The sequence below is a fragment of the Sceloporus occidentalis genome, unplaced genomic scaffold, assembly GCF_023333645.1.
Source record: "Sceloporus occidentalis isolate IW3139 unplaced genomic scaffold, rSceOcc1.0.p SCAF_7, whole genome shotgun sequence".
In the NCBI taxonomy this organism is placed as follows: Eukaryota; Metazoa; Chordata; class Lepidosauria; order Squamata; family Phrynosomatidae; genus Sceloporus; species Sceloporus occidentalis.
In genome coordinates, this window is record NW_028316987.1 from 29345320 (window position 1) to 29357915 (window position 12596).

Below are 12596 nucleotides of genomic sequence, written 5' to 3' on the forward strand. Positions count from 1 at the left end.
CAGGTTCCAAGTCCCAAATGAACCATGAAACGCTATAGAAATAATTCAGTTTGAGACCATTTTAACTGCCCTGGCTCAGTGCTAGGGAATCCTGGGAATTGTAGTTCATAGTGACACCAGAGCTCTCTGGAAGAGAAGGCTAAAATGTCTCACAAAACTACAGTTCCCAGAATTCCCTAGCATTGAACAAGGGCAGTTAAAGTAGCCTCAAACTGGATTCTTCCTGCAGTGTGTTTTGGACTTTAATAATCCACTCTTTCAGCCTAAGTTTCGTGAGGGAATTGTGGTGAGAATAACATTCAGAGAAGGAAAACGATGCGCGTGATGCTCATCATAGGGTTATGAAGGCAGCCGCAGCCCGGGCCGAGTCTCAGGGACTGGAGTTGGTCGCTGCGGCCCCCGAAGGAGGGAGGGAAGGAGGGAAGGGCAGAGCGGAAGCAGCTGCACCGGAAGGGGCGGGGAAAGAGCCCTCCCAGCCAAGGCGTCACTTCCGGAAGCGGCCCCTTCCTGAGGCAGCGGGCGGGACATCCGGTCCCTCGTGTCCTCGCCGCCGCCGCCGCCGCCGCCGCTTCCGCTTCCTGTGCGGCCGGCGCCCCGGGGTCTGAGGCGGAGGGAGCATCCTGGCCTGGCCGCATGGAGGCGTCCGATGGGGCTGGCCGAGGCTAAGCGACTGGGGCCCTGAAGCGCGGCCCTCCCTGCCTCCCTCGTCCGTCGGGGGATGTTTCCGCAGCCCCTGCCGCCTTCGGTGCCCAGAGGCCCAGCCATGGCGGCGGCCTCGTCCGGGCGGAGAGCGGCGGCGGCGTCTTCCCGGGGCCGGTCCCGCGGTGGCGGCGGCGGGGCGGTGCTGCTGCCGTCCATGCTGATGTTCGGCGTGATCGTGGCCTCGAGCGGGCTGCTGCTCATGATCGAGAAGGGGATCTTGGCGGAGGTGAGGCCTCCCCCGCTGCATCCCTGGCGCGGCGGAGAGCGGCCCTGGCGCCCGAGCCTGGCCAGGGAGAAGGAGGAGGAGGCGGCGGCGGCGGGGCAGCGGGTGCTCCAGGACACCCGCAACCGGACCATCCGGAGCGCCTGCGGGCAGAGGGCGACGCCTGGCGGCGTGTGGGAGCTCCCTTCCGGGCAGAGGAGGACCCTCCTGAAGCACCTCCTGGTCAGCGACCAGCACCGCTTCCTCTACTGCTACGTCCCCAAAGTGGCCTGCTCCAACTGGAAGCGGGTCCTGAAGGTGCTGGGCGGCGCCCTGGAGAGCGTGGAGGCCAAGCTGAAGATGGACCACAAGAGGGACCTGGTCTTCCTGGCAGACATGAAGCCCCAGGAGATCCGCTACCGCCTGAAGCACTACTTCAAGTTCTTGTTTGTGCGAGACCCCATGGAGCGGCTGCTCTCTGCCTACAGGAACAAGTTCGGAGAGATCAAGGAGTACCAGTTGAAGTACGGGGTGGAGATCGTCAGGAGGTACAGGGAGAGCCCCGGGGGAAGCGCCGGGGACGACGTCACCTTCGCCGAGTTCCTCCGGTTCCTTCTGGACGAAGACGTGGAGAGGATGAACGAGCACTGGATGCCCATTTATCACCTGTGCCAGCCCTGCGCAGTCAGATACGACTTCATTGGCTCCTATGAAAGGCTGCAGGAAGACGCCAACTTCGTTCTGGAAAGGGTCCAAGCGCCTTCGTCCGTACGCTTCCCAGAACGGCAGCCGTGGTATAAGCCAGTGACGCCTGAAACGCTGCATTATTATTTGTGTAACACCCCAAAGGGGCTCATCAGGGAACTGCTTCCAAAGTACATCATGGATTTCTCTCTCTTTGCTTACCCTCTTCCAAACGTCACAACCGAATTTTGCAGGCAATAGACATTTCCCACCAGAAAGCAAGCTCTCTCCTACGGAATTGGCTAAATACTCCCTTTTAGAACATTAAACGCCTTGCTATAGATGTTGCCTTTACATTTAAAATAGCTTTAACTTTTATACAGTATGCATTTATGCCGCTGAATAGCACAATACGTCTTCATAACTCTTTTTGTATATTTTAGTGGAAGGAATTTTTATACAGGAGCCAGAATAGCAACTGCAGGACAGTCAGTTTTCCAGAAGAAATTGCCACAGGAAAACCAAGCCATTTGTGAAGAGAGCTCGAGTATCTACCTATTTGTAGCGTATCTACACTCAGGGCCATATAGGGCTGGTGTGTGAGGGCAACAATTTTATACTGTTTCTATTTTTACTTCAGTATTAAACTAAAATTAGTCATTGTTTTTATTTATTGATCTTTGTAGAAATATTTAGACTGAAGTCTTATAGACCACTATGGGCAAGCAAGTCCTATTCAATCCAAAGGATCTTTTTATCGGTGCAGTAAAAACAAATTACTATGACATAATAAAGACTAACATGTTTATTATATATATTATCTAGTATTTTCATTGTATTATATTGCTTAGAGTTAAAGAACAGAAAGGGAGGGTGTATGTGTGTGTCATACATACGAAATAATTGGAAGCTTGGTATACTCTTACTTCAAATATGCTTTGTAAATTCCTTACTTTAGTAGTTTGGCAGAGTGCTATCTCAGGCCTGTTACAGACAGCCAAAATAAAGCTGCTTCGAGTCACAGTGGAGGTATGGTATTTCAATGATGCATGCGTCCTAAGAGTCCAGAAGTTGCACCAAAGCCACGCTCCAGCCCTAAGGACAGGAGTGTGGCTTTGGTGTGGGTTCTGGACTCTTAGGACGCATGCATCATTGAAACACCATACCTCCACTGTGACTTGAAGCAGCTTTATTTTGGCTGTCTGTAACAGGCCTCACTCTCTTTTTGTTCCCTTCTCTCTTAATATTTATGTTGTATTTGCTAATGTTTTAACATTTGTTGTTTATTGTTCTTGTGTGCCTGCAAGTCATTTCCAACTGATGGCAAACCTAAGGTAAACTTATGGGGTTCTCTTAACACGTTTTATCAGAGGGGTTCATCCTTAGGCTGGGAGTGTGATTTGTCTCAGGAGACCTAGTGGGTTTCCATGGCCAAGCGGGGATTTGAACCTGGCCTCCAGAGTTATAATCCAATGCTCAAACCACTGTACCACGTGGACACTCAAAAAATTTAAAATGTATTATATTATTACAAAAATGATTTGTTATATAAAATTTACAGTGAATTTAGCAAGCTAGAAAACCTGATTTCCTAATGGCATTTATTGGAGAAAGGTTGTTTGTTACATTAGGGATATAGTATTCTCAGCTTTAAATTTTATTGCTTGACTATGAAAGAGTGGTAACAATGGTTCACAAATGTTTAAATGCTATCTGAATTTTAATAAAGTTTTTGTGTTTTTTTGCATTTTGTTGTTTCTGTCCTTAGTTAAGATGGTGTGCGGAGGGTATCTCTAGCAGGCTGGCTCCTCTCCTCTGGCCATGCGGCAATTGGGCAAAGTCCAGGAAATTTAAAGTCTATTTGCATATCAACAGGGATTCTTCTTTTGCAATCCAACATGTCTCCATTCCTATGAGGCCACAGGCCTCTTTGTAGGCAGAGGACATTGGATTCCTCAAGAAGTCTCCATGCTTTTGCATCAGGAACATGTTGGTAGGTGTTGAGGTAAAACATGCCAATCCGGTCCAAATTTGAGAAGGAAAAAATCATGTTTTCTGGATTGTAAGATACCACATAATAGCTACAACAGGAGAACCCTGATGAGGGAGCCAGCAGACTGAGACCTTCAGTCAAGGTAAAACAATTTTCTTCTCTAATTTGGACCAGATTGGACACCTACCAAAACGTTCCTGATGCTCCTCTGGATTTATCAGGCTTATCGTGACCCCAAGTTGTGAAAACAATGTTAACAAAAGAGCAATAAAGTTTTTTAAAAAACTCTGAAAACATAAACTTGCCCATCCAGTATTGTCATTCTTTTCTTGCTCCTGTGGCTAAATTTATCTTGGTTACAACCTAGGAGAATTCTAAAGCTCTTAGGAACTTAGGTGATTGTTTTTCTAAATTAAAAAGTCTCAAATGTTTTCACTGAACAAGAAGTTTTGGGGTTTTAAAAAAAAGGAACCTGATATATGCAGGCTTCAAAAGACATCACTGCAATTATCCTGCCTCTTTGCATTTTTTAGTCTCCAGCATGAAGCTATTTTATCCACTCGTTTCAACCTGGTGACGTTATGTGTCAGAGAAGCAATAACTATGGTCTTGAAAACGTGTCTACGCATAATGTTGTAACAAAATTCTTCAGTATGTTAAATACCTGATAAATGCTTCAAAGATCAGCATCCCAAGTGATCTGTATATTTTTTATAAAAGGGATAGAGAGAAACTACATTTGTTGTTTTAAAACTCATCACCCACACCTCTTTTGAAGGCACCATTTTAAAAAGTGTAGCTATATTAAAACATTGATCATGGACATAGTGAAATTTAGCGTGTGATTAACTGAGACAGTCTAGTGGGCAGAGGTGGAAGTTACTTTCTAACTATAAATTCAAACAACTCAATGTTCTCCAAAATATACCAAGAGACTTAGGAAGTAAAATAGTAATACCTATTGTATTTTTCCAAAGCTGCAAGGTCAACATTTTAAAATATTTAATGCAGTGTATATGTGTATGTGCTTACAAGTATAGGTTGATTTGATCCTTAAAGATCCCACACAAATAAAGGAAAGTTATTCTTTACTTCCACTATATTTCACAGAGATGCAACGAAAATCCAAAGACTAACTGTTTGGGTTATACAAAGGATACAACTCTGAGATGATCTGGGGTGTTTTCAGACGGACGGCTCCTGACAAAACCCAATATAGTTCTCCGACTATTAGTTACAAACTGAGTTGTAACTGATTTTCTATGCAACAAGGATGTAGATGAACTTTAAGTGGTTACTGACTTCTTCCCAACTCCTTACAAATGGCCCAAATACATCACATTCAGTTGATTAGTTTCTCAATTTGTTTCAGGGAGAGGGTTTTCCATTATCTGTACCTGCTTTGCACTACATTTCCTTATTTAATCTGTGTAATTTTATTAAAAGTATAGTAGCACTGATTTTTGAGAAAAGGAGTGCTAAACCTGCGCTTGCTGGCTGAACTGAGAGAGGAGCCAAAATTTGCAGGAGCAGCAACAGCAAGTAAGGCAGAGAGCTCAGACTTACTACAGACACACAAGAAGCCACCAACTAAAAGGACAAAGGGCAGATCAGGAATGCCGTGAGTATCTAGATTACTGCACTACACTCTTGTAGAGCTGCTGTTCCACTTTAACTGCTCTAGCTGCTTCCTGTTGCATTTTGGGATTTCAAGTTTAGGGTTTACAGCGAGAGAACTCTTAGGCCTGACTGAACTACAAGCCTCAGAATGCAAGAAGAGGAAGCCAGAGCAGTAAAAGTGGAATAGCAGCATTATAAAAGTATAGTGTGGTAATGTGGTATGTTAATAAAGGATTTCAACTTGCATTGGGCCCATACAGACATGCCAAAATAAAGCTGCTATGGGTCCCTGGAGGTATGCTGTTTAAATGACACACACACACATCTTAAGAGGCCAGAAGCTGTGCCAAAGCAGCAGCACTCCAGTGCTTAGGACTGGAGTGTGACTTTGGCACGGGTTCTGGTCACTTAAGATGCATGCATCATTTAAACAGCATACCTCCAAAGTGACCCAAAGCAGCTTTATTTTGGCCTGTCTGTACAGGCCCATTGTTAGCTGAATCTCAGCTGTTTTCATTTTTAACAAATAATGTAAATTAGTTACTAGTACTGGTATATGGTTTTACTGTGTACCTTCAAGTTGTTTCCAACTTATGGGGGACCCTAAGGCAAATTCATCACAGGGTTTTCTTGGCAAGATTTGATCAGAAGAAGTTTGCCATTGCCCACCCCTAAGGCTGAAAGCATGTGACTTGCCTAAGGTCACCCAATGGGTTTCCATGGTCAAGTAGAGATTCAAATCCTGTTCTCCAGTCATAGTCCAGGGCTCAAACCGCTACACCATACTGGCTCTCTAGGACCAATTAATTGATTACTTACACACACCATGATGTGTCTGATTATTTACCCACACAACATGATGGGATTACATCATAATGATAAAAATTCTGGAAGAAATGAAAGCATACTCAGGAAATGAAGAGGAAAAGTACAGGTGAGGGAGTGTATAGTCTTTAAAAATGTCAGTGTGGTTGTCAGAACCCTGGCTCTTCAAAAACAAACAAACCCCAGGTGATTAGCATTAGGATAATCTGTTCTTACACAGTATGCTCACTTGCTTTTAAAAAGTCATGCTTCCTGCAATATGAGAAACGATTAAATACATACTAAGAGAACACAACAAGAGATTAAATGGATTACTGTGAAGTAACTGAACAATGAACACACATTCTGGAATAGATATGCAACTATGGAAGAATCCAATAAAAAAAAGCTGTTCCAAAAATCTGACTCAAGCAAGATGCATACAAAGTAGTCCAAAATAGAAGTGAAATACTTATTTACTAGGTTTGCAAAACATTTGATTTACACTGCTGTGGTTATAAAAATATTCAACACAGAATATTCACATATTGGTCTATCATACTGTACAGTGAGAACAAACTACTTAATTATGAACCTCATCATGTTAGAGCAAAAAGTTGCCTTCTTGAGCTGAATTACATAAGGCTTTTCAGGTACCAAATTATCCAAATCTGTCTTTGTCAAGGTCACATCAGCTTGTTTATTTTTTGTCATGGTCTCTCTCTGAATCCAGAAGGGCCGAGCGAATTCCCAATTTTTTAAGCTCTTCCACTAGATCTCCGCTTTGATGCATCTGGAGAAGTATGTCGCAGCCTCCCACAAATTCACCATTGAGGAAGACTTGAGGTATAGTAGGCCAGTTGGAATAGTTCTTAATTCCTAAATCAAAAAAATAAAACAAAACAAAAACCCTGCATGTTAACCAATTATTTCCAAAAATGTTAAGCATCATATAACAGTGTTTTTTACAGGTCCATGGGGGATTATGAAAATACTGCAACCAAACAAAGAAAAACACAAAATATACTGAGACTTTTATTACCTTTTTCTTTCACTTTCCTCCCCCAGGACAAGACCTGAGCCTTTTACCTTTTTTTTTTCTGTACAGAATTAAGTAGGCAGAAGGATACATAGTATGCATACATCTCAGTGAACTTTAGTAGATCCACAAAAGATTTCTGGTTCCCAATTATTTCCTCCACCCTAAATTATACTGATAAAATAAAGAAAGTCAGAAGTGATTATTATTTTTTACATTGAAAGACTGCTAATTCTGTTTGGGGAGCTGATTTCATAAATTGGAGATACAGTGACACCAGGAATGGCATCACTTCAGCTTGATTGCTTCCCACCATTCTAAAACTTACTATCTGATCTTCAAAATATTATTAATTTACAATTGGCCTGCCATAAACCATTGCAATCCACCAATCCTGTTGGAGGTCTCTTATTCAAGGTTCCAACCATTTCTTCCCTTCAAGCAGATCATTCCTAATATTTTTGTTATTCCTTCCACACCCACAAAGTTCTCATTACAACATAAACAAGCAAGTAACAGGGCTCACGAGAACATATAAATATGTATGTTCCTTTCCCCGTTTCGGTAGCCACATTTGGTAACAATCAATGCAGCACTCACCAGCTGCTTTTAAAGGAACACTATCTAGTTTTAAGCTCAAGATTCAAGTTCTGGTTCCCTTGCTGACAGATTCATGGGAACTATATAAATTACCACCTAATGCATAAAGAACAGTTTTGGTTTGTTTTTTACCAAGGACCTTATCACACTGAGGTTATTGGAGCTAAGATCAGGGGTGAGTGCAGGTTGAATGATTCGAATTGACGTTATAACGTGGCTGTTTTATCGCACCTGGTTGCTGTTCCGTTGCCCTTCCGAACTGAGGGGGAATCAAATCCAAGGAAGTCACGTGATGCGGATTCAGGCAAAGCGGAGTGAGTGCAAATTGTATTTCCACACCTTTGCATACCATGGGGATTCAACGATTCGAATTGGGACCCTTGCACATGCTCAGTGGGGCCCTGAAGGCATCCTGAACCTTTACCACTTCCGGGGTAAAGAAGGGAGCCTGGCTCCACTTTCACGGGAATGACAGCTGCCCCTTTCTTCCTCCCTTCTATTTCCTCTCCACTTTCACGGGAATGACAGCATCCCTTTTCTTCCTCCCTTCTATTTTCCCATCCCTGGCAGCCAAATTCAAAGGGTCCTCCATGTCAGAGCCCCCTTCCATTTCATCCACATCTGTAACTATCCTCTTGTCATTCCCCTCATCTATTTCAGCAACATATATCTATATATATCCTCTTGTCACATCATCCCCTGTATCCTCCTAGATTCCGATCTGCTCCCTTCCTTCACCCTGACACCTAACCCATCATCCCGACTACTCCTGCATCCCCATATTGCCCCCTCTGCCACCTAACCCATCATCCCCTGGCCCCAGCGACCTATCCCATCATCCCCTGACTGCCTCTGCCTCCTGATCCTGGCCCCAGCGACCTATCCCATCATCCCCTGACTGCCTCTGCCTCCCGATCCTGGTCCCAGCAACCTATCCTATCACCCCGACTGATGTGTATGTATATATGTGAGTGTGTGAGTGTGTGTGTGAGGGGGGGGGAGAGGAGGGACAGAGCGCTGGCTGGCCAGAATCCTCTGCAGAAGGTGCAGCAGGGAAGGAGAGAGAGAGCTCCAATGGAGCCCCGGTTGCCCTTAAAGCAGGAAGGGCCACTGGAAGTAAATGGGGCAAAATGCCAGCAGGGCATCATGGGAGATTTGCAACCCGGGGGTCTTGCGATGGTGTTCAAGAGCATCAGCAGATTGGAATTCCACACCAGACCAATCTGAAGTGAGTTCGAACCCAGCCTCAATGCGAATCCCGTCAATCCACTTATTTAGCGCACTCCCCAAAATGAGGAGCCAGGAAGGATTCAGTTTGGAAGCCCCACGGAAGCCTCAAGGAAGGGGCTCCCATTGAAAGCAACCAGGTGTGAAAATACATGAACGTTCTAACGTGAATCCGCATCACTCAATTCGCACTCGCCCTAGTCCTGAGCTCAAAAACCCCAGTGTGATAAGGTCCCAAGACCTAACAGTCCAAAGTCTTTATCTCTTCCTAACAGATCTTGAGAATTCAGGGAGTGGTGTAAGATACCAGCTGCAGTCTCATAACTTTAGAGAGCATAATTATTAACATTAACATAGCCAGAATAGGAATTCAAAAAGTACTGCTAAATTTCTTTAGAGCTCCTAAATGGGTCAGTCAGAATACCACTCCAGGAATTTGTCACTCTCAAACCCAGTACAGTACAGACATTTCAGTGAAACATCAGGGAATATAAATGCAAAATATGTTGAAATAATTCCATTTAAAAAATATTTTACGAGTGCCTGGGATTTATTCAACATCAAGAACTCAAGCTGAAGACATTTTATTGTGCACTGCTCCCTTTCCTTCTCTCCTCCATGTCCACACACTCTGATCTCTCTCTCTCTCTCTCTCTCTCTCTCTCTCTCTCTCACACACACACACACACACACACACATACACGCGCACAGGCTGTATCCATACTGCAAAGATAATCCAGTTTGAAACCATTACTATTATTAAGCTTTATTTATATAGCGCTGTAAATTTACAAAGCACTGTACATACAATCTTTTAATTAGACGGTTCCCTGCCTTCAAGCTTACAATCTAAGAAGACACGACACAAAAGGAGAAGGGAATGGTGGTGGGGAAGGGGATGAGGTCCTGGAGTTCATTTCTCCCTCTGAAGCCTGGACCAAGGCAGATGGACAGATGGAGGGCTCTGTTTCTTAAGGATAGGCCCAATGGCATTGGGGAGGCCAGATGGGATTGGCCCACCCTCTCTTCTCCTCAGAGGCCAGGATGGAGTTGGATGTCTTCTGGGAAGGGCTCAGTTCCTTTAGGGAGGCCTGATGGCATTGGCCTACCTTCTCTTCCCCTCAGAGGCCAGGATGGAGTTGGATGCTTTGTGGGAAGGCTCAGTTTAACTGTCATGACTTAATGCTATGGTATTCTGGAAACTAGTTTTGTGAGACATTTAGCCTTCTCTGTTGGAGAGCTCTGATGCCACAAAAAACTACAATTCCCCAGAATTCCATAGCAGTGAGCCACATCAGTTAAAGCGGTGTCAACCTGGATTACTTCTGCAGTGCAGATGCAGCCACAGAGAAGTCATGCATTAATAACACAGCCTTAATGTTGACTGACCATCCAATCCCTTTACAGTCATATGGGGAGAATGAGAAAAGCTTTATTACTCAGTACAGGCAATATCAACTCAGTATATGTTACCCAATACAACCAAATTCCCTACAACAATTGCCACTACATGTGGGTTCTGACAGAGGAAAGGAGGACAATAATTTCCTTTGGTACAAAATACTTTGGTTTGTGTAACCAGAGCACGTCTACACTTAGTTTTGAATACAAGGGGTGAATGTGGGACGAGACAAGGTACTTAAAAAGACTGGCTAAAGGTGGGTGTGGGGAAAGCAATACACCTTCTATAAATCACTCCTTAACTGGTCAGTATATCTTAACCTACACTGGATTGCATGAAAGGCGCATGTGTGCTGTGTGCCTTCAAGTCATTTCCAATTTATTACCTTAAGGTGAACCTATCAGGGAGGGTTTCTTGGCAAGATTTGTTCAGAGTAGATTTGCCATTGCCCTCCACTGAGGCTGAGAGCATGGTATTTGCCCAAGGTCACCCAGTGGGTTTTATGGCCAAGCTGGGATTCAAACCCTGGTCTCCAGAGTCTCAGCCCAAGGCTCCAACTACTATGCCAATCTGGCTATCAGTTTTATTTCTGTTCCTGCCATTTACTTTATGGAAATCAAAAAGGTAGGGGAGAAGAAGGAGAAGGAGAGAGAGAGGACTTTACTGAGCAATAATACCCAAGCAGGAGAAAACAAGCAGGAAATGCAAGACAACTGACCCTACAAAAATGTACTCTTCTAGATTCTTCTAGACCAAAAGGTGGAAGAGGCAACAAGGGGGCCAGCTATTTTAGATCTGATCCTAACCAACAAGGATGACTTGGTTAATGGGGTGCAAGTGTTGGGATCCTTAGGTGGAAGTGACCACGTTCTCCTGGAGTTTGTGATACAATGGAAAGGAGAAGCAAAGTGTTGCTCAAAATGCTGCAACAAAGACTTTTGCCACATATGGAGCAAGAAATGCCGATCGCCAAACTGCAGGGTTCAAGGAAAGAAGAAGCGACGGGGATCTTGTGATAAAGGAATTCACTAAAGAAAAAGGAAATCAGTCTGCGCTATATAGATTGTAGGGAAGCCTTTGATTGCGTAGATCAGTGGTCCCCAAAGTACAAACCCTGAAGAGATCTTGGCCTTCATCTCCCAGAAGCCTCAGCCATGTTGGCCCATAGTCTGGGATTCTGGGAGCTGAAGTCCAAAATCCCTGAAAGAGCACAGTTTGGGGCCTCATGAAAAACTATGGCCCACTCTTTAAGAAATGGCTGTGCAGCAACATTAGATTGTCCTGATGCGTAACCTGGGTTCAGGATAAGAGGCTACCAGTAATCCTCCTTTGCATGCCACCCTGAGGCCTGCCATTAGCAACAGAACGACACACGTGTCAGTCACTCCTGCCTTCCCAGGTCACACAGTGTGTGTATACACACACACACACACAACTTTTTCCAGGCAAGCATTCTCTGGAGATGCCCACAGATGCTGGCGAAACGTCTGGAAGCACCCCTTCTAGACAAGGCCACAGAGCCCCCCAAAAGCTACCCCTGACCCCGCCCCGGGGCTTCATGGGAAGGGAAGGAGCCACAGCCAAGCCCTCGGGAGCCTGGGAGAAACTTCCTGCAGCTTGGCTGGGGCTGAGGCATGCTGGGAACGGTAGTTCTCCAGGAGCTGGAGGTCCGCAGTCCCCTTCCCTAAGCGCCCTGGAAAGAGAAGAGCCTGCTCCTTCCGAGCGGCCATCAGAGAGACAGACGCCCTTGGCCCGAAGGGGCCGGTTCCTTCTCTGCCGTGCTCTCCGCTGCGGCCACAGGGGCAGCTCCTGCCGGCCCTTCCCTTCCCTTCCCAGCCCTGCCTCCTACCTTGGCGGAGGTCGGGGTCCTGGAGGACGTCGTAGGCGCGGTAGTCCTTGACGCCGTGGAGGCGCAGGATCTGGACCACGGCGTTGCTGAAGCCGCACTGGGGCTGGGCCGGGCTGCCCTTCATGAACACCACCACCGGGTGGGCGCGCACCAGGCGCTCCACCGCCTCCTTAGACCCGCCGCCGCCGCCGCCGCCCGCAGCGTCCCCCGCGCCGCCCTGACTCAGCGGCCGAGCGAGGAAGGCCAAGGGCCGCGGGCCTCCCCACAGGCGCAGCGCTGCCGGAAGGCGACCAAAGGACCCACTCATCGCCCCTGGAGCCTCCTCCGCTTCTGGCAGACGGCGACGGAGGGCCTCCCGAACCCACTGCCCCGGCGGCCAGCCCCCTCGCGAACGGCGCTCTGCCACAGGTGGAGCACCCTGTCAATCACCTTGCTCCTGGCCAATCAGCAAACGCGAATTCAACCTCTGGGCTG

At 46.1% G+C, this 12596-nt stretch overlaps 2 protein-coding genes across 2 annotated transcripts; one reads left to right on the plus strand and one right to left on the minus strand.

Moving 5' to 3' along the window:
* The first annotated feature begins 564 nt into the window (after positions 1 to 564).
* Positions 565 to 3335, plus strand: CHST14 (carbohydrate sulfotransferase 14). The gene has a single exon (XM_089532504.1). The coding sequence runs from the start codon at positions 719 to 721 to the stop codon at positions 1847 to 1849; it is 1131 nt and encodes a 376-aa protein (XP_089388630.1). The 5' UTR covers positions 565 to 718; the 3' UTR covers positions 1850 to 3335.
* A 3128-nt stretch (positions 3336 to 6463) lies between these two features.
* LOC149309461 (glutaredoxin-related protein 5, mitochondrial-like) lies at positions 6464 to 12557 on the minus strand. Its single transcript, XM_089532505.1, has 2 exons — positions 12123 to 12557; positions 6464 to 6884 (listed from the first exon to the last, which is right to left on the minus strand). The coding sequence occupies exons 1-2, from the start codon at positions 12427 to 12429 to the stop codon at positions 6706 to 6708; spliced, it is 486 nt and encodes a 161-aa protein (XP_089388631.1). The 5' UTR covers positions 12430 to 12557; the 3' UTR covers positions 6464 to 6705.
* Between the last annotated feature and the right edge of the window lie 39 nt (positions 12558 to 12596).

Coding starts and splice junctions, on each gene's coding strand:
- CHST14 (XM_089532504.1), top strand. CDS start 719: ATGTTTCCGCAGCCCCTGCCGCCTTCGGTGCCCAGAGGCCCAGCCATG.
- LOC149309461 (XM_089532505.1), bottom strand. CDS start 12,429: ATGAGTGGGTCCTTTGGTCGCCTTCCGGCAGCGCTGCGCCTGTGGGGA. Junction 6,885..12,122: donor GGACCCCGACCTCCGCCAAG/GTAGGAGGCAGG, acceptor TTTTTGATTTAG/GAATTAAGAACTATTCCAAC.